Raw genomic sequence first — 20,800 nt, forward strand, 5'->3', positions numbered from 1 at the left:
GACTGGCATGGCCTATGTATTCTTGGATGTGAGTGTCGGGTGCAGAGCCTCATGGAGCAGTGTCTGGTGTCGGGTCCTGGGGCAGAGATGAGGGAGGGATGGTGGGTGCCAGCGGGGGTCAGGGACCAGCTGGGGCGACTTTGTCGGGGGAGAGAAGGAAGCTCTGGACGCAGAATCGCAGCACGTAGGGATTTGGCTGTGGGCAAGGACGGAGCGGGGAATCAGCCCACCTCCCAGGGTGGGTGAGGCGGGGCGAGGGGAGTGCTGTAAGGTCAGTAACCGAGTCCCAGAGTGGGGGAGGCGGGGAACGGGTCTGGACAGAGCTGAAGATGAGCTTGGTTTTGGACCTGCTGGCTCGGGCCGGGCTCTCCGGGCGGATGTGCAGGCAGGGCACGCAGAAGGCACTGGGGCTGCAGGGGAAAGATTTTGGAGTTCAGGTTGAGGCACGTGTGAGGACTGGGGAGCCGGAGCCGACCCGGGGTGGGCGTGAAGGGGAGCAGGGGGCTGAGGAGCACAGGCGTTGGGGGCTAGGGGACGAGCGAGGAAGTGAGGACGTGGGACAGGCAGATCGGCGAGTAGGGGGCTGAGCCGGCGGCGGGGAGGCCGGCGCGGGTGCAGGGATGAGGGCGCGGCGCGGCGCGATCCCGAGGTGGTCTGGCCGTCGGGTGCCCGGCCCGAGGAACGGGCGAGGTCGGAACGAGTGGCCCGAGGCGGCCGCGAGTTCGGGCTCCTCGCTGCCTCCTCGCGGCACCCGGTCCTCTGCAGGCGAGCCCTGCTGGTCCAGCGCGGTCCACGGGGTCCGGTGGGGGAGCCCGCAAGGCTGCAGGTCGGCGCCCCGCGGTGTGGGTTCTGAGCCCCAGGGGCTCGCGGGGACGGGCGGGCGCCCCGGCAGGTCCGATCCCGACCCCCGCCCCAGCTCCCGGCCGCAGGACGGGGCGAGCGCTCGGACAGCGAGTTGGGCGCGAGAAGCGCTGGAGACCGCGACCCGGCCGGGGGGCGCCACGGGGACGCTACGGCCCGACCCCGCGCCGCCGAGAGCCGCCGAGCCCGCGGCGGCTGGGCGGAGGGGGCGGCGCCGCGGGCGGACGCGGGCGGACGCGGGCGGGCACAGCCAATGCGCGCCGCCCCCGCGCCGCGCCGCCCCGCCCGGCAGCCCGGCCGCCTGGCCGAGCGCGAGTCCCGGGCTCAGACGCGGCGGGAGACGCGCGGTCCGGACGCTCCGGCCAGCCCGGCGGGGCCGAGCCCAAGCTGGAGGCGCAGGACGCGCTGTACGTGGCGCTGGAGCTGGCGCTGGCCGCGCTGTCGGTGGCCGGCAACGTGCTGGTGTGCGCGGCGGTGGGCGCCTCGAGCGCGCTGCAGACGCCCACCAACTACTTCCTGGTGTCCCTGGCGGCGGCCGACATGGCCGTGGGGCTGTTCGCCATCCCCTTCGCCGTCACCATCAGCCTGGGCTTCTGCACCGACTTACACAGCTGCCTGTTCCTCGCCTGCTTCGTGCTGGTGCTCACGCAGAGCTCCATCTTCAGCCTCCTGGCCGTGGCTGTCGATAGGTACCTGGCCGTGCGCGTCCCGCTCAGGTGAGGCGCCCTGACCTGCTGCCGCCCCCGGGAACCCAGACCCTCCCGGCGGAGGCGCGGGGCGCGCGAGCTCCCGCCCGCACCTGGACGAGAGGCCTCCCGACCCACGTGCTCCGGGCCAGCCCGACCCTCTCGGCGGCCGGGACGAGCATCTCCTGAAGGGAGCCCCAGGAGGGGCAGCTCTGGGGCTCCGGGATGCAGCTCTGGGCGCCATCCCCGCGGTGCAGCTTCGGGAAAGCGCCGCCGAGCGGGCGGAAGGAGGCCAGGCGCACAGGCTGGTGATCGCATCCCCTCCGCTCGGCCAAGCGCTGGGGTTCTGGGCCAGGGAGGCTCTGGGGCAACTTTGGATGCTGGGACCCGCTTGGGCAGAATGACATTACTTTACGCCCAACATCAGGATGTACCTGCCGACCCCGGGGAGGTGCCAGTTAATTTTGGGGAATGCTGCGTGCCTAGTGAGGACTGTAACCACCCCCTTATACTTAAAGAGAGTTAAAGTGCTTCCTGGCTCGCCAGGACCCACAGCCTGAGAGCCTCGTGCGTTGTGTAACGTTTATCCACTGCCAGCCTGTCCCAGCCGGCTGGGAAAGTGCCGCTAGGATTTCAGGAAACTGAAGAACTTGGGGGTCTGCTCTTTCTCCCACACTCAGAATCTGATTTAGGATTCGGGGGGTGGAGCCAGCCAGGGGAGTGGAGCCCCAGTAGTAGCGGAGAACCTGAGAGCTAGAGTATCATTGAGGGCCGATGAGAAGTACTTAACTCTCTCTGGCGCCAGGGCCCCTTGGCTTTTCTGAATTGGGTAAACTTGGGATCTCTTTGGATTTAGAACTGAGACAGGGGAACTGAGTCACAGGAGTAGGAGGGAGAGGAAGGAATTAATCTCCTGAGTGCCAGCTCTGTGAGACGCATTGTATTAAACTTATATCCTTTAACCCTGCAGTAATTCCAAAGGTAGGGACCGTTACCTGCGTCCTGTAGGCGAGGGGCTGGTGGCTCAGGACCTGGCCTCTGGAAGGATGGAGTGGTGTGGGAGCAGGACTTGGACTCAGAGCTGGCCCCGCGTTCCCGCGTGCTGTCAGTGTGCCAGCAGGGCTGTGTGTGGCGTCAGTGTTGGGATGTGGGCAGAAAGTGTGCTGATGTTTCTGGAAGTGGATCCTGCCTGCAGTGAATTGGTTGTAAGGTAAATGTGTCTGAGGCAACTGATGGCAAGAAGGCTCCCAGAGCCCGTCAGCCCAGCTGATGTGTTGAGCCTCGTTCCTGTGGTGTGTGTCCTGGGTCCCAGCGGGAGCAGGACCCCCTGCTCGCAGGCTGTGAGCCTCAGCTGCGTGTCCCAGCCTTTCCTGCTGCCCTTGGCTGGCGACCAGGAGGCCTCCGGCGTCCCATCAGGTGTCACAGGGATTGCCGAGGCCTGGGGTGGCTTGGCACTGTCTCCGTTTCCTGCCTCCTGGTCCTCGTGTTGGTTACTCCATGGCCCCCAGCAGGCAGTCAGCAGCCCTGGCCCAAGTTGCCCAGCAGACAGAAGCCCCGTGGGGTTGCCTGGGCAGAGGTCCAGAGAGACCTCAGCTCAGTGGAATTACTGGAGCAGGAAGTCCCGTAAAAGTTTGACTCTGTTAGTTCTTGTCCTGGTGTGTGCTGGGTGGGGTCCTAAGAAACATGGGTGTGGGTGTGGATGTGTTAAGGGGAAAGAAACCTGAGTCACAGGCCCCTGACTTCTTTGCATTTGCTAAGGGCGGGGGGTGGGGGAGGCGGAGGGCAGGTCCCATCCCTGCCCTCCTGGCCTGCCCCCGGGAGGTCAGAGGCCTGGAGGAGGTGTGTGTGAGCAGCCCCAAGTCCCCATCCCCAGAAGGTACGGCATCTGACAGCCCCCCACCTCGCGCCCCGGCCAAGCCCACCCTCACGGGTGGGAGGGTTCTGGAGCCCGTTGGCAGGCCCTCTTCCCACAGCTGTTTCAGCACTTCCAGCCCCATGAGCAGGCTCAGTGCAGATTACAGGACCCCACCAGGCCCTCCTGAATCAGAATCTCTGGAGTGGGGTGTGTGTGGGTCCCAGTATCAGTAGGTAACCAGGGACTTCTGGTCCCACCGAAGTCTGAGGACCTTGGGGAGTCAGGGAACCTGGAGGCACCCTTCTTTGCTGACCTGGGCCAGGCAGCTCTCACTCAGGTCACGGGTCGGTGGGAGTGAAGTTGGAAGAGTGTCTGGGAGCGGGTGTCTCCCCTATTAAGGCAGCAGTAACCGGGGGTGAGCCAGGGAACAGGGGCCAGGTGCTTAGGCACGCCTCTTAGCTGGGCAAGAACAGTGCTTGGACTTAGCCTCGGTGTTTGTAGTTGCTCCAAGGCTCTGAGTGCAAGGCCACGGAGCCCACAGCCGCACCGGCCACCCAGTTGCCAAGGCAGGGAAGGGTACAGTGCAGGAGGAGAGAGGAGTCGGAGGAGATGCTAAAAAAAAGTCAGAACTTTGGGAGGATGGAGGTGGAGGGGAGGCGTGTCTGCTCCCATCTCCTTGGCCTTAGAGAGGGGTGACCACACAGAAGAAAGACCTCTAACTCAAGTTCAAGTCCGTGCAGCTGGTGATGCTGCCTGGACAGAGGGTCCAGTCCCAGTGGTGCCCTGACGCGGGCAGGGAGGGGTGGCCCCCCAGCTGGCGGGGTATGCGGGGTGGGTGTGTCTGCCCACAGCTGCTCACTTCCCCGGCAGGCCACTACCGGCAGGAGCACTTCCTCCTTCCTCCCTAATCTGATCTTGTTCCCTGGGCACCACACCCCGGGCCATGCAGGGGGCGGTGAGGGGGGCTGTGTGGTCGCTTCTGTCCGCCACTCCCCACACAAGACCCTGATCCCCCAGCACTGGGCGCCGAGTGTCTGGTGGAGCCGGAGGCGGCTGTTGGGATGGCTGGATGGTCAGCAGAATGGAGGGTGGGGCATGTCTGTCTGTCTGTCCCCTGTCAGTGGACCCTCTCCCGCTCACCTTCCCACCCCCTTTGGCAGGTGGAGGCATCTTCCCGGGGCCTCTCAGGTCCTCTCTGGGACGGTGGGACTGGGGACTTCTTAGCAGGACTGCGCCTTGGGTGGCAGGGTGGCCTCTCCTCAGCCCCTCCTAGGTGATGGGACTGCAGGGTGTTGGCAGAGGATTGGGGGTGTTTTTTCCAGAGCTCTTTCTTTCTTAAAATTTGAGCTACCCTTCCCACATGACAAAATGCATCTGTGCTGTTGTTTTGTTTTGACACAAGCTGGGAAAGGAGGTGTCAGCTCTGGGTGCCCCTGCCGCCTCCCCAAGGAGCCCCGCCTGGGGGCCCCCTTCTGGGTCAGTGCCGCTTCCTCTTCCAGATGAACTCATCCATGAGGGTGAATGGTGGCCCAGAAAGCCGTCCACGCTCGAGTCCCCGCCTCACGTGGGAGACAGACGGACATCCCCCCACGGGGATCTCAGGGACAGTGGCTCACCCAGGGTGCTCCGCTGGCCCCAAGGTGCAATCTCGTCTGTGTAAGTAGCTGTGGAGAGGAAGGAGGCGGCGTGTGACGATGAGGCAGAGGCAGGAGGGACGCGGCCACAGCCAGGGGACGCTGGGCGGCCCCAGAAGCTGGAAGGGGACTGGAACTGGTTCTCCCAGAGCCTCGGAGGGAACGCGGGCCTGCCTGTGTTTCGGGCCTCTGGCCTCCAGGACTGGGGGTGCGAGCACTCTGAGCCCGCACTCAAGTGTGTGGCGCCTTGTTCCAGGGGCCTCAGGAAGCCACCGTTCGTATGCCCCTCCCCCAGCACCGGCCCCGTCCTGCGTTTCCTCCCCAGGAAACTCCTCCAACACATCTTCCGGTGTCACTGCCTCCACCTCTGATGTCACCATGGCGCCACTGAACCGCTCCTGTCAGGTCACCCCTGCAAGGCCCCCTTTCGGTAGAATCTCAGGGTCCTTCTTGGGCCTTGTCACACACGTCTTCCAGCAGCTCCCAACCAGGTCCTGCTGGGAGCCCCCAGCCCTCTCCTGCTCCCCTAGAGCCGCTCTCCAGTCTGGGTGTGCCCGGAGGTCCTGGGCCCTCGCTGGGGGTAGAGGCCACCCAGCTGAAGGGTCGTCCAGGAGCACCTGGGAGCCGTAGAGCGGGGAGGAGGTGGGCATTGGGGAAGGAGGGTCCCCCTGGCCACCTGAGGCCTGCCCTGGGGCCCTGGCCCGGAGCTGGCGCGGTGACCAGAAGCCCCTCTGCAGATGAGTCCGCAGCCTGCGTGCGGGGGAGTGGGCCTGCCGTGGGTCCCCGCCGAGTGGGCGCAGAGCCCTGGAAAGCCCGGGGCTGCCTTTGGTCACTTGGAGAGAGAGCTTTTCACACGGCAGGTGACCTGGGACCCTGTGGGACCCAGCCTCGACCTCACTGTCCTCTCTTGGCCGCGGTCACAGCACAGGTGCAGCCGCGGGGACGGGTGTGAGCAGTGGTGTGCCTGCTGCTCCGGTCCCCAAACCTTGTACCACGGTCGTGGGCGGCCACCACTCGCCCTTTTCTGGGTCTGGGCCCCTATGTGCTCTTCTTATGACAACGATGCCGTGACCTTCCGACTCTGCAGGTGGGGAAAGCAAGGCTCAGAGGGTTGTCTGCCCAGGGGCACACAGCCAGGCCTGGGGAGCCTGTCGTCCCGGGAGCCTTTGTGTGACAGTGGGAGGGAGAGGCTGCCACCTGCGGCCATCCAGAACTCCCCATGGTGAGTGGTCCCCTCTCGAGCGGACGAGTGAGGACACCAGAGGACCGTGGTCGGGACCCTCCTGGTGCCCCAGGACAGCATGGGGCATCGTGGCCGAGGGAGGAGGCGCGGCTCCTCTGCCCGAGGGCGTGGCTTACAGCTGCTCCGCCCTGGGCATCTCCCCCGCCCCCTCTTTCCTCAGGTGCAGGGACTGAGGCCCCACCTCCCCGGCCCCGCCCTGCGGTCCTTCCCCGCTGGGGAAGCCATTCACCGTGCTCGCGCAGAGGCTGACAGGCTTAGCGGCGAAGAGCAAGCGTCCCTTCTTTGAAAGAATGAAAGCGGGAACAGACGCCCCGGGCCCGGGCTCGCGGCCGGCGGCTAACCCAGCCGGGGCTGTGGGAGGGGGCAGCGCTGCTTCTGGAAGGCCGGTGCTGGGGTTCCCTGAGGGGCAGCCCCAGGCCGGTTCCAAGGGTCACGCCCTCTGGTGACACCCGGGCTCGAGCCACCATCCTTAAACAGCACCCACTGACCTGCCTCCCCAAGCCCTTCCCGCCCGCTCCTTCCAGCTCTTGCTACATTTTGGTTTTCCTCCTGGGGTTCCTGTTTCAGCCTCTGCATCTGATCCCATCACTTGCAGGCAGTGGCTGTTGTCCATCCAGGAAAACAAGGAAAAGTCGCGCCCTCCCTGTGCGGCTGCCGCGGGCTCCCTCCTGCGCCGTCAGGGTCAAGAGTGCCTGCGTTTTATTCTGGAACTGTCGTAAAGTTTCCTGGACGTCTCAGAGCGGAAGCCGAGAAACGGCGTCTGTGGTGTTGGAGCCGTGTGCTTCTCATCGGCCAGGACGCGGAAGTAGGACTCGGGTCACCAAAGCCGTCCTCTCGGGGAGACGGTGCTCCTGGCAGGTCCCGCAGCGGCCCCTGCATCACAGTCTTGGGGCCGCCCGACCGGGTCTCACATTCCCCGTTTCCTTCTTCCGTCCTTCTGGGAGCCCACGTTTGTTTGTTTGTATGTCGGCCTTCGGTGGTTCTTTCAGGACTCGGGCTCTTACGTGCCAGAAGTGTCTAGATTTCTCCCACATGCTCGGTGGTTTGGCTGGACGTGGGCCCAGGAGCCCGACGGCACTTGTGGGAACACCCCGTGTGGCTCGAGAGGTCCGCCGTGGGTGGGGTTCTCCTTCGTAACTCGCGTTTCCCCTGGAAGCCGTTGGGGTCACTTGCTTCTGCCTGGCGTCCTGAAATGCCATGAGGTCGGGTCTAAAACTTGAGTTTCAGCTTTTCCCCTTCATTTGGCGATGGCACCAGGAGGGGAACCTCTCCAGTCTGAAGGCTCAGGTCTGTCTTCAGCTCTGAGATGTTTAAAAATGGTTTTTCTAGAGTATTTCCTCTCCTGGATTGCTTCCTTGTCCCCATCTGCTCTGGCTCTTCCTTCTGGGATGCTCGAGGGGAAGGTGGGTCCCCTCCGTGACTGAGCTCATCTCCCAAACGTTCTCTTACCTGCGAGGTCCCGGCACCTCAGCTTCTCATTCTCCCTGGAAGGGTCCTTGACTTTTTCTTCCCCTTCTTCTTCTTCTTTTTTAATTTTAGCATTTATATTTTCACTTTGGATTTAAGGTTAAATTTTTTTCAGTCGATCTTGAGAACTTTTTGGATTCACATGGTTCGGATTCTTGCTGTGGCAGAGTATACGGATCCAAACCTCTTCCCCGGCCCTGTCCTCCGGCTCTGGGTCAGGCTCCAGCCTGGGGAGAGGGTGGGAGCAGGAGGGGTGCGTGCCCAGCTCTGTGGGAGGTGGGGGACACTGGCTGGGCGGGAGAGGCCGCCCGCAGGCCGGCCAGCAGGCAGTTTCCCTTGACCTCTGCTCCGTTCTGGTACCTGCTGTCAGCCAGCCTGTAGCCTCTCTTCCTGGTCATCCCTGTTTCCAGTTTAAGGCTCCAGGCCCCATCCTCATGATCCTGTCTGCCACCTGGGTTCTAGAAACTCATCAAGGTCTCTGGTTTGCTGGATGTCACCTTCCACTTGCATTTTGGGGATGGTTATGAATTTATTTCCTCTTTTGTTTTTCTACTGTCATCTAAAGGGGATTTTCTGGGAGGTGACAATTGGGTGGGACCTGGAAGTCCAGGGTAGGATTTTAATCAGGGGTTTGCTGTGATCAGGTTTGTATCATAAAACAGCTACTGTGGGGGACAGCAGGGGGGTGGGCTGGAGAGGACAAGATCACGGAGGGTGGCCTGCTGCCATCCAGGCGACGAGGAAGAAGGCATGACTGGGGCAGAGGCTCTGGAGATGCAGGTACAATCGAGAGGTATTTGAGATGCATGAAATCTGAAGTCCTCCCCCAGGGGAGACCAGTGTGCGATGCCAGCCGAGATGTCTGGCCAAGTTCAGAGCAGAGGGGCCACCGGTAAAGCCACGGAGCCAAGCAGAGCCGCGGACACGGGCCCTGGAAGTACAGGCAGCGAGCGAGGACCAGAGCCGGGGCGGGTCAGGGCCAGGCGGGCTGAGCCCAGAGTGTGAGACCCGCAGGCCTCGTCAGCCCGGGCGGTCGGCGGGGGTCTCTGGACCCGTGGACTGAGGGGCGTGCCCGTGGCTGGAGGGCGGGACCGCGGGGACAGGTTCAGGGGACCTGCTGACTCAGTAGGATGCTGGGCTTCAGGGAGAGGAAGAGTGCAGGGTGACCCCAGATTTCTGGGTGGCTGGTGGGGCGCCATCCTGGAGACATGGGGGCTTTGGGACAGCGTTGCCTCAGGTGGAGCTGGGCAGTCCGTGGTGGCGTCTGGGGCCCTGCGTCCTCCACGGTTCTGGCTCTGGACCCCACCGGTCCTGATGCTGCCAGCGCAGCATCGTCTGATCCTCCAGCCCCTGGGCTGTTCAGCACAGACCAGCTCCTCGCCCGCTCTCAGCCCCCCTTCTCCGGTTTACTGCCTGGTTTGTCCAGCCCTGCCCCCACAAACTTCCCAGAGCAGCTTTCTGTATGACGTCTTGCTTTCCAGCGCTGACTCCAACACCAGCGTGTGCAGACAGTGAAGCTCTGTGGAAAGGCATCGCAGAGCACGTCCTGTCAGCAGCACTTCCTGAACCCTCCAGCAGCCACTTCTCTGGGCTCCCATCTCCACTCCCCCGCCACATCCGCTGCTCCAGGACCCGGGCTCTCAGCCTCCCTCCTGCCCTTCAGCCACCCTCCGCCCAGCGGCAGCCGTTCTCAGATGGAAACCTGACTGCACCTCCTTCCTGGACCTGATGCTCCCAGCGCCTTGGGACGCCCGCCTCGCACTGGCCCCGTCCCTCCTCCAGCCTCACCCCGCCCTTGCCTCCTTTCGCTCTCTGCCCTGCTCCCGGACCCCCTCAGTTCCTGACTTACGGAGCCAGGCCTTTGCACATGCCGTTCTCTCTGCCTGGGATGCGCCTTACCTGCCGACTCTTCCTACTTTTCTCAGCACTCCTCCTGGGAGGTACCCGGGGTTCCTTTGCAGCTCTCTGCCTGCTTGCAGGTGTTTTCTTAATTATTTTTAATTTGTTTAAGGTCACCTTTCCTTCTCCATTATCAGCAGGGCTCATGCTGTTCCCCCATTATCTCCAGTAGGTGGTCTAGTTACCAGCTTGTGACACATCGAGGAGAGGGCAGTGTGTGCATGTCTGCGTGTGCGTGCACACGCGTGTGTGCTGGTGGGACCTGCCCTGATAGGGAGGGACGAGCTTGCTGCTGAGACCCAAGAAGCCCATGGAGGGTGTCGTCAGCACAAAGAGGGGACGAGTGAGAGCCCGAGGGGGGCCGAGCAGGAGTTGGGGGGGGGGATCCAGACCGGCTTTGCCAAAACCAGCGAGGAGACGTCAGCAGCGCTGCAGAGGCGTGCATAGCTCCCAGCGTGCGCATTTTCAGAAATCACCTGGCATGGAGTTTGTCGTAGCTGGGACTTTTTAAAAATTACAAAATGAATGCAGTGTGTGCCCTTACGTACACACACACACACACACACACACACACACACACACTGCATTCATTCTGTAACCTTTAAAAAGTCCCAGCTACTAAAAGAAACATACGTATGTATATATGTTTGTGCATCTGTACCTGGACGTGTGTGTGTACGTTTGTATCCATTTGACCAATCTCATGTGGTTTGTAGTTTCAGAGAGAATAAGTCATTCTGAACTAGCGTATTTTTCCCACAATTTCTATGTTGCAAAACTGATACAAGTTCCCGTGTTCATGTTTTGCTACATTTGCTGTCTGTGTTTTACACACACACACAGCTGCACCCAGGAGCTCTAGCACTGACACAGTACAGGCTCCTTAGACGTCCCACCTAACCCGATCATGGTCTTTAAAGTTTTTTTAAATCCAGTTTCCAGTAAAAGATCATGCGTGCACTTCATATGCTCCTTTAGTTTTCTTTAATCTGGAAGCGTTTCTCAGTCTCTCTTCCCCAGTCTGTTTCAAGACGGTGCCTTACTTTGGCTTTGGTTGTTTCCTTGTGGGTAGAGTCAGGATGGACATTCTTGGTGGGAAGCTGTCTCCGTGACACCGTGTCCACGTCAGCCCGCCGCCCGCAGAGGCACGCAGGGTGCGTCTGTCCCGGTGCTGTTGTGTTGGGTCTCACCCCGAGGCTGTGGCTGTGGCTGTGTCTGCCAGCATTCATCGCCGTAAAGGTGTGGTTTCCCTGTTGGCCGCTTCTCGCCTGGATCAGCGATTACCATGTAAAATGGTAATTTTACTGTTTCTCATTCCTTCCACCTTCCTAGTCAGCATTCTTCTGTAGAGAAGAGGTTTACCTTTTCCCTGCTCTTCCTTAAACTATTGTTTCAAATGCCAGTGGGCTTAAGTTAAGGAATTTTATTTTCATTCAGTGTGTTATAATCCATTCCTTTATTCATTTTGATGCCCAGAGTTGGCGAGTGGGAGTCCATTCTAGTTCACTTCTGTTTGAGCTCCTCGTCAGTTTGAGCACTTCCTTACTTCTGGCACAGGCTCCCATTGTGTTGTCTAGTTTTGGCACCAGCCATTTCCCAAGGTGCCCCGTCTCCTTTCTGTGGAGAACGGTATTCTGAAGCCAAGACCAGGGTGGGTGTGCTCACTGCTGCTGGCCATCATTTCTTCCAGGCCCTCGCAATGAGCAGAGCTAGGAGAGGTGTTTTGTTTTGTTTTGTTTTGAATAGTGACTTGGAAGAACTCTTGCTTCCAGAAGAATACCGTCTAATTAATGAGTCGGAATAGCTGAGTTAAGCGGATCATCATTTGGCAGCTGTCATAGTAATAACTGGTCCAGGCAAGAATAGGCTGTAGGTGATAAAACTCACTGGTGAAGCCTGATGAGAGCCAAGATACTCCCAGAGACGCAGAGCGGCCCACAGGGGACCCACTGCTGACACAGGGGCAAGGGTCACCACGGAGGAGCGCGGCGGACGCTGGGACGGCCAGGCAGCCAGGGCCAGCATCACGGGCACGGGCGCCCTGCTGCCGCGTGTCCCTGCCCGCTGCTCGCCTGTGCACGCGGTGGCCGCCGCGCTCCCGGCGCTGTACCTGGAGCGTGGTGCGTTTCAGCCCCAGCCCCGGGAGGGTACTTCTGTGAGGCGAGGGGACAGCAGGTGTCCTTCTTCTCTGGTCCAGGTGCAGGCAGTGGCCTTTTCTCTCAGGGGTCCTGCTTCACTGGAGGGCTTCAGCGTCCGGAGCCCAGCAGCCTTGGGCTGCCCCCAGCTCCCATCCGATACAGGAGACCAACATGTGAGCTGGGTCAAAGAACAGCCTGAGAGGTGACCCGGGGGCCTGGTCCCGCCCCGCCCTCAGTCTCCAGGGGGCGAGTCTCTGTCAGGCCACTCTGGACAGCGTCCTCTCGCACGCGGGTGGGGAGGGCTGCCAGCCGTCCCTTCTGCTGCTGGCCCTGGGTGACTGGGAAGGACGGCGGCATCGCTCCTACCGCCTGCACCTGTGGGCTCAGCCCGGGCCCCGGTCAGGCCGCCGCCGGGATGCAGGCAGGTCTGACTGCAGGAGGAGACGAGAACCCCCAGGGGCCAGGGTGGCTGAGGGTCCGGGCCTCCTCAGAGCTCAGCGGAAAGGCCGGCTCTGGCGGCCTGCTGCCTGGTGGCTGGGCAGGTGGTGTCCTGGCCGCAGGCGGCCCCACAGGCCAGGGCCCTGACGAGGTCAGGCTGTAGAGACGAGACAGGCTGCCCCCAACATTTACCACAAACGGCAGCACAGAGACTTCTCCCCACGTGCAGATCATCATATAAATAGAGCCAAACAGTTCTTTTTGTGTGGAAGTGGTTTTATTGGTTTCTCCTGCTCTTGCTGCAGCTCATCAGTGGAGTCGTCTGGGTCTTCAGCTTTCTGTGGGGGAAGCTTTTTGTGCTGTTTCTTTAATAGACACGGTGCCCTGCAGAGTTTCTGTTTCTTCTTCTGTTCCAGACAGTGTTTATAAGCCCCGTTAACTCGGTGTGAAGCAACCAGCTGTTGAGCATGAGAAAGTCCCTGTTGCAGAGAGGGCCCTTGTGAGCTCTCAGCTGAAGCTGGGGGTGCAACCACACACCCACAGCTTGTTTTGTTCAGTGCTGCCAGGACGGTGTGCAGCGTGTGTGTGTGCCGAGAGCCCAGCGTCCTGTTCCTTTCTCAGAAACGTGGGCCCTTCCTCACCGTTGGCCTGCTGGCCCAGGGTTAGGTGTTCTGGATGCACGGTACTAAGGCAGAGTCTCTGCGGTGAGGAGCGCACGGCTCAGCGGGCGGTGCACGGGGGTGATGCGGGAATCAAGGGTTCACCAGGCACTTGGTGGTACACCTCCGTATGGACCGGCCTGCTTCCTCCGGGTGACGGGAGAGCAGGGGAGGGACGTCGGTACAATGCAGAGCCTTGTGGTGTGGCTCATCTGGGATTCTGCCCCGGGGTACGGAGCTGGGACAGTGAGGCTGGCGTCCCCAGCTTCAGCAAGAGACAGAGAAGCCCAGGGCTTGACAGCTGTGCAGCTGGAGGGCCTCGGGGCTCCCAGGACCAACAGGAGCAAAACGCTGCCATGCCTGGGCCTCTCCGTCAGAAAGCTGCGCCCCAGCCCGCCAGGCTCGGCCAGACTGCCCGCTGGGCGTGTGCCGCCAGCCTGGGAACAGGCCCCGCTCGGAACTCCGCTGTCATCTGCCTTGTCTTGGCACCTACCAGCCTTGCTCTAGTTACAGTCTTGCCAGTGTCCATTAGACGTTTTGGGTACATTTTTAAAATGCACCGAGGCAACCTCCAGCCCCGCTGACCTGCCTGCCTAGGTGCTGCAAGTCATTCTTTTTGTCAGAGCTCTGGTTACAGCATTTTGTAGGTTTTGAGTGGTCGGCCCTAACCCCGTTTTCACATAAGTCCTGTTATTGTATCTGGGTGTAATTTCAGAGAACATGAAGTTTTCTGAGAACGTAGATACTGCTTTACAGCAGAAGCATTTGTATTACAGAGGAATGAAACTTGAGACAGAACAGAAAGGATAAGGTCCCTAAACTTAGCAGTCAGCATTTTAAGCAGCAGAACAGAACTCCACGTGTGCTCACTTAGTGAGCTGCGTTCACAGGGGGCTCTCTGCGCGACATATCTGTGTTTAAAGACCCGGCAGCATGGGGTCCTGCGGCCACTGTTACCCCGCTTTCTGCTGACAGAGCTCAGAGTCTATCCAGCCCCCGTCGGGACTGGCCCCGCGTGGTGTCACCATCCAGGATGGCGACCCTTGGGGATCTGCTGGGCTGAGGGCACCCTGAGAGCTGGGGATTCTGATTTCGGAGGCTGAGAAGGCGGCCTGGCCTGAGCTGAGGGCTGCCAAGCCAGCGGAGGAGGAAATAGGCCAGTCCTTGTCAGGCAGGCTTGGTGGTCCCCTTCCATTAGCAACCCCTAACCTCTCCATCCACCCTGCACCCTAGCGCTGCGCCCTCCACGTGCCTGCTTGCCTGTCGGTCTCTGAGCTGTGGGTGAGGCCTGTGCTTCCCCGGAGCGCCCTGCTGTGTGCCTGGAGCGGCTGCCGCTTGCTTGGAATGACCAAGCTGCCTGTGTTTCCTGTGGTCGTTTGGACACTGCCTTTCACTTTCTTCTCTGCACTTGGGGCGAGTGTCCGGCTCCCAGGGCCTCACCGCTGTGCACAGCGCCACAGCACAGCAGGGACCCGCCAGGGGCAGATGTAGGAAAGGACACTTTCCCAGCCTTGCAGGAATGATCTGGGGACACACACACGCAGGTTCTGAGGCCACCAGTACCCGGGGAGCAAGGTGGGGACTGCAGGCAGGGAGCAGGGGTGGGGCCTGGGGGGCCTGGGGAGCCGGGGGAGCCGGGCACCAGGGAGAGGACAGAGGCCCAGCTGGAAGTGGGCAAAGAGAGGGCGCGGCGGGAGGTGACCAGAGCCTTCACGAGATGCCAGAGACCCAGGGGTCGTCCCCCCGGCCTCCCGCCCAGTGCAGGGGCTTCGCGGCACCCTGGCCCTGTGCCACCTGTGCTGGGGCCCAGGCATACGCCTCGGGGCCGCTGACACCCGCCGTCGTGGAGCCCCGGCTCCGGTGCTGATCACGCTTCTGCCTCTGGAGCCCAGCCCTCTCCTTGGGTCTGGCTGTGTCCGCCGACAGAATAAAGAGTTGGAGAGTCTCTCTGCCGCCTTTTAAGAGCTGCCTGCCAGGAGGGCGGCAGAGGCCTCTTCCTCCAAGTCTCCAGTTCCCACGGGCTGGCTCCAGAGTTGGGGCTGGGCGCTCGCAGCGCCGACAGCACTCTGAGGAGGGCAGACGTGCCTGGGGAAGAAGCTGCTGCCCAGGCTGGGCTGTGTGAGAAGGGCCGTGGCGTCCCGGGCAGGGCAGTGACTGCTCCTGGCGAAGCTGGAACCCAGTTAGATTGGGTTTGTAACCCCAAGGCGGCAGCAAGGGCGTCCCTGAACCTCTGCGCCTCAGCTTCCACATCTGGGACCAGGACACGGCAGCTGTGCCGTCCCAGGCGCGCAAGGTGCTCGGGCCGCGGACGCTCGGCGCTCGGATGTGTCCCGTGCGGCCGGGAGGGCTCAGCAGGCGTGTGTCTCCCAAACCTGGCGTTTGGTCATGCGGTTCAAAGGCCGCTGGGATGGGAAAGTGCCTGCCGGCGAGCAGGACGTCAGGAAGGAGAGCTTGTCTGGGGTGATGAAATGGATGGCGAACTCTCGTCCCCCCACTTCAAAGTTTCAAGTACCACTGGCACATTTAAGATGAAAATGGCGATGCGGGTCTGACGTTTCCGCGTTAGCCAGGTATTTCAGGTCCTCAGAAAACAACTTGCTTAATTCTCACCCCCACAGCTCTGTGTCCCCCGGTGGACTGGGCCCACGCCCCACCTCGCCTTGCACGCCCTGTGCTCTGTGGGACGTCACCACGTCCCTGGTCCTCAGCCTCTTCTCCAAACGCTCCCTCGAGCCTCGTTCCTCATCTTCCGACACCCAGTCCATCATCAGGACCTGTTGCTCCTGCTCCCAAAGTGCCTGTTCCCGCCCTCCTTCCTGTCCCCGGTCCCAGCCAGCGTCCTCTCCTGCCGTCACCGCTGAAGCAGTGTCCTGACGGCTCTGCTCCCCTGACCCTCAGTCTCCAGACTGGGAGCTTCACGAGGCCTCCGTCAGGGCCGCCCCTGCTCAGGGCCCTCAGGGGCTTCCCGCTGCTGTCAAGGGTCAGAATCCGGCTTCCTTCCCACGGCCTGGGAACTGTTCCCACTTCATCTGAGGCTCATTCGCGTTTCCTTTTGCTTCTCTAGGAAAGTAAAATCCTTTCCTGCCTGAAAGCTTGACACATTCTGTTCTGTCTGCCAGGAACGCTCTTTGCCCCACTTCTCAAAATCCTCGCTCCCCCGCCGTCAGCTCTGCGTGAGAGGCCCTCCTGACAGCCCGTGCCCAGGGCCCTCCGGTTCTCTGATCTGCGCCGTTTGTTTGCTTTGGCCAGACCCACTCTGATTTGCAGGTACACGTCTGCCTGTTTACCTGTTCATCTTGTCTCCTCTACGGGCATCACGGCCCTTGAGGGCTGTGATCAGGCTCCCGGTGCCGAGCAGGGCGCCCGGGACGGAGGAAGAATCTGAGTGGAATAGTGAACCTTCGGCAGAAAGGCCGAGATGGGGGTCCCCAGAGAAAGCTGCCCTGATGAAGCCCTCACCTGGGACAGGTTAGCGTGAAAGCCGTCTTTCACGGGCGCGGGATCCTGCAGCTCTGAGAGGTTCAGATGTGGGTGGATTTCACTTGTTTTGAACTCTAGCAGGAAGCCACCCCTCGGGATTAGTTAATCCACGTCTAACGTTGCTTAAAAAAGTCACGTAACAGAAGCAGCAGCCTGAGGAACACAGGCCCGGAAGTCCTGCCTTAGCTCTGGTCTCTGGTTCTTTTGTTTTGTTTTGTTTTTTCTAATTAAAGTGTAGTAGGTTTGCAGTGTCGTGCTGGTTTCTGGTGTGCAGCACGGTGGTTCAGTTACACCCACGTATGCTCCTTTTCAGACTCTCTTCCATTACAGGCTGTCACACGGCACTGAATTAGTTCCCTGTGCTGTGCAGTAGGACCTGGTTGTCTGTTCACGGTTCTTCTATTTTCTTTGTTACTCAAAGACTCTGTATGTGTTTCCTGGCTTGTAAAACAAGGGAAGTGGGACTAGAAGATGAACGTCCCCTCAGTTTGTATGAGTGTGCTTTTGGTTGCAGGTGACAGTGGCTTAAGCACTGAAGATAATTATCTCCTGAGCTCAGACACGGAGCTGCAGTGGCCCTGGGGTTGGTGTGCTGGTGCAGGATGTCCTTCTTTCTGCTTCGCCACCTGCTCGTCCTCAGGCTCATCCCTCCTGCTCACAACATGGCTGCTGCAGCTCTGGGCGTCGCAGACCCTGTAAGAGCATCAAACGCAGAACGGGGTGGGCGTAAGGAAGAGCTCTCCTCGCAGGTCTCTCCCCTCTGGCCAAGTAGAGTCTTTCCTGGAAGTGCCCTGGCAGACTTCCTTCTGTCTCGCTGGCCAGCACCACCTTGCGGATCCACCCCAGACTGTCACTGACGAGAGTTTGCTCACCTGGACCTGCTGCGCCGCCTGGCTGGCCTGTGCTCAGCTGCACGCAGTTCAGCGCGGTCGCGTCCTATAAGCACGAGGAGGAAGGGCAGGCCGCGCGTGCAGCCAGCGTCCTGTCACCTCAGCGGTTCTGCCCTGTTCCCCGGCAGGGTCGGGCTGCAGTCTTCACAACTCTGGCAGGGCAATGACCAGGAATAATATTTTGATAAGGAATGGCTTTACATTCTTGGATGAGGAGGGAAGCAGAAAGGGTTTGGAAATGGATGGATTTATTGGCCAAGAAAAATTCAGTGAGCAGCTGAGACCAGCAGGTCATCTGTAGCCAAGGCCCCACAACTGAGCTGCCCTCGTGGGCGGCAGAGAAGGTCAAGGTCACTGTCAGTTACGGGCAGGACCTCAGTCAACTTCCTCAGCAAACTGTCAGCGCTCCTGCCTGTCCAGGCGTCGGGTACCCCTAGTGAGCGGAATCTCGTTTTAGAGCTGTCAAGAGAACCCACCAGGAACGCATCTGTAGCCCGACATATTCCTGGGCCTCCCCTGTGCTGGCCCCTGGGGTTGCATCACAAAGGGACACGGTCCAAACCCTGAAGAGGGTGAACATTCCAGTTGAGGGGAAAACACGTGTAACAGATAAACAAGCTCTGTGACAGGTGTGAGTCTGGGGCCAGAGAGTGGAGTGGCCGCCTCTGCCTCAGAGGCGGTGAGGACAGACGGCCTGTGAGGCGGGAACAGGACTTGGTCCCGTGCCGCGAGCAGCGTGGCCAGGAGCGGCGGGCGCCGGGCACGCGGCGGAGCTGAGGTCCGTGGGCCGCGTGAGGTGGAGGTCGGATGCTTCCCACGCACAGGCGTTATGCTAACGTGTATCCTGTCGTTTCCCAGTTTCCTTCCCAGAGATTACGTTTCTCCGTACATTATCCTGAATCCATACTACCAACCAGTCATTAGTAGCAGCTTATCCCGCTGCTGCAAACACGGATGGACTAGCTTACAGGAGAATGTCCAAAATGCGTATAATGTTTTCTAGAGATTTTTAAATAAGACTTAATGCTTGAAAGATTACTGGAAAAAATTTAATATTTGGTAAGTTATTTCCCAGTTTTTATCAACTTCGCTGCTAGCTGAGAGAGAGAGGGACGTTGCCGAACTCCTGTTCTCCCACCTTTCATAGGGGTGTCTGGGGGGTGAGTCCCCTGTGGTCCAAGGCAGACCTCTGTGTGTTTGTGGGAGACCAGAAAGACACCCGCCCGGGGTCACCAGCTGCTGCCCGACTCAAGGGGCCCCACTCTCTCAGGCTGCTGTTCAAGTGTTGCCTTGTCCACGAAGCCTCCCTGACCGACTTCTGTGAAGTGCAGGCCTTGCCACGCCCGCTCATCCTTGCTCTGCTGTTCCTTTTTCACACTGCACATACCTCCTCCTGACTCCCCACACCGCTTCCCAGCCTGTGCTTGTTGTTTATCATGATCTGTCTCCTCCTCCTGGAACCTAAGTCCCTGAAAAGCAGGGATCTTCGTGTGTTCTGTCCCCTGGCGTATCCAGACCACCTAGAACCGTCTCATAGGAGACCTGGGCCCCAGGTCAGTATGTGGGCGATTAGGAAGCACCCTTCCAGAATTCTCCACTTGTCCTCAGTCACCAGGACGTGTCACTAGACAGGGGCGAGTTAACCACTCAAGAATGAAAATCGTATTCAGCCTGTTGGAGCAGCGCTGCTCCATGCTGAGGGTGAAAGGCCGGGGTGCCCCGAGGGGGGGGCCTGGAGGCTGTTAGGAATAAAGGCCGTGGAGCCAGAGGCAGAGGGGCGTCTTGGACTTTGGTCGCCAGATACTGTAAACTGACTGTAACAGGCGGCGTTCTTTTGAACAGGTACAAGAGCCTGGTCACGGGCGCCCGAGCACGAGCAGTCATCGCTGTGCTCTGGGTCCTTGCCTTCGGCATAGGCCTGACCCCGTTCCTGGGGTGGAACAGAGGCAAAGGCAGTGCCACCAACTGCACGGAGCCCGGGGACAGGCCCGCCAACGACAGCTGCTGCCGCGTCAAGTGTCTTTTCGAGAACGTGGTCCCCATGAGCTACATGGTGTACTTCAACTTCTTTGGGTGCGTCCTGCCCCCACTGCTCACCATGCTGGCGATCTACGTCAAGATCTTCATGGTGGCCTGCAGGCAGCTCCAGCGCATGGAGCTGAGGGACCACTCGAGGACCGTCCTCCAGCGAGAGATCCACGTGGCCAAGTCCCTGGCCATGATCGTTGGGATCTTCGCTCTGTGCTGGCTCCCGGTCCATGCCATCAACTGTGCCACTCTTTTTCAGCCAGCCTGGGCCAAGGAAAAGCCCAGGTGGGTGATGAACACGGCCATCCTCCTGTCCCACGCCAACTCGGTTGTCAACCCCATCGTCTATGCCTACCGGAACCGAGACTTCCGCTGCATGTTTCACAGAATCATCTCCAGGTATGTTCTCTGCCAGACGGACGTCCTCAAGAGTGGGAACGGGCCAGCGGGGCCGCAGCCTGCTCTCGATGTGAGCCTGTGACCCAGGCTCTGGCCTCAGGGAGGAGAAGGCACAGATTCACAGGGACAAAGGGACCGGACACGGCTGGCAGATTCTCAAGGTGACAGACAGCGCCACCTCCCAGGCAAGTGGTGGCCTCCTGCAAGCACCTCCCTGGAGTGACCACACTCCTAGTTAACGTGTCCGTGTTGTGAGTGCGTTCCGAGGGCTGGCAGGTGTACCTGCCGCTCTCTCTGGCTGCTCTCACCGTGTGGGCGATGCTGATGGACTGGGAAAGACTGCATTGTTTTCTTAAGAGTCTATGTCTTTCATGGTAGAAAATGATTGAAGTTATTTTACTGTGAAACACTGTGAACTGTTTTAATAACAAATGTTTTTTAACGTAGAGGTAATGGGAAAAGTTGGACATACTAAAATACATATACTTGTTCCGAGGAAGGCGACCAGGAGAATTGAAAGTATAATGCTTCAATCAAGAAACTGCTCTATTAATGTAGGGAGAGGATCCTCTTACAGGGTTTGATAACGGTCTTGTCCACAGACAGCAAAGTGCCCGGGAGGAAGACCCTGGAGAAGTGGGGCCCCGCCTCCACCGGGCTCCCCTCCCTCTCTAGAGCCGGACGGTGAATCTTCCTTCCCTCCCAAGTTCAAGTTTGGCCAAGTTGTTGGAACCCAAAGTGTGAAAATTTTACTGAGTAAAGTTATATAACTGTGTTTGTATGTTAGGTGAAAAAATAAACAAACGAGATTAGGGGCCGCATCAGCTTGTGCAGAGCTGCACCTACCCGTCTGTTCTTTATCCTGAAGACTGCTTAAAAAATTAGTCTGCACCCAAGCCCAAGCTTCCACGTACTGAAGTTCTGACAGGTTGTGTTTGCCCAGCTCAGCACCACAAAAGGCTGCAGCATCCACGTCGCGCTCACCCGCAGGCTGCGGGGGCACGGGGGGGGGGGCTCCTCAGCCGCCAGCCATCTGTGTCACGGGCCTGCACACCGACTCCCTTCCTCCCGCAGCAGGGACGCTGCGGAGACAGGGGATGCCTGCCCTTTGAGGATCCTGTTC

General features: G+C 60.0%; 1 protein-coding gene across 1 annotated transcript; it reads left to right on the forward strand.

Moving 5' to 3' along the window:
- Nucleotides 1–624: 624 nt before the first annotated feature.
- ADORA2B (adenosine A2b receptor) lies at nt 625–20,501 on the forward strand (the record flags this gene model as incomplete). Its single annotated transcript, XM_010945780.3, has 2 exons — nt 625–1,577; nt 19,093–20,501. Coding segments are annotated over 2 exons (1,620 nt in total), but the record flags the coding sequence as incomplete, so codon positions are not given.
- Between the last annotated feature and the right edge of the window lie 299 nt (nt 20,502–20,800).

This window comes from Camelus bactrianus, chromosome 16, assembly GCF_048773025.1.
Source record: "Camelus bactrianus isolate YW-2024 breed Bactrian camel chromosome 16, ASM4877302v1, whole genome shotgun sequence".
Lineage (NCBI taxonomy): Eukaryota > Metazoa > Chordata > Mammalia > Artiodactyla > Camelidae > Camelus > Camelus bactrianus.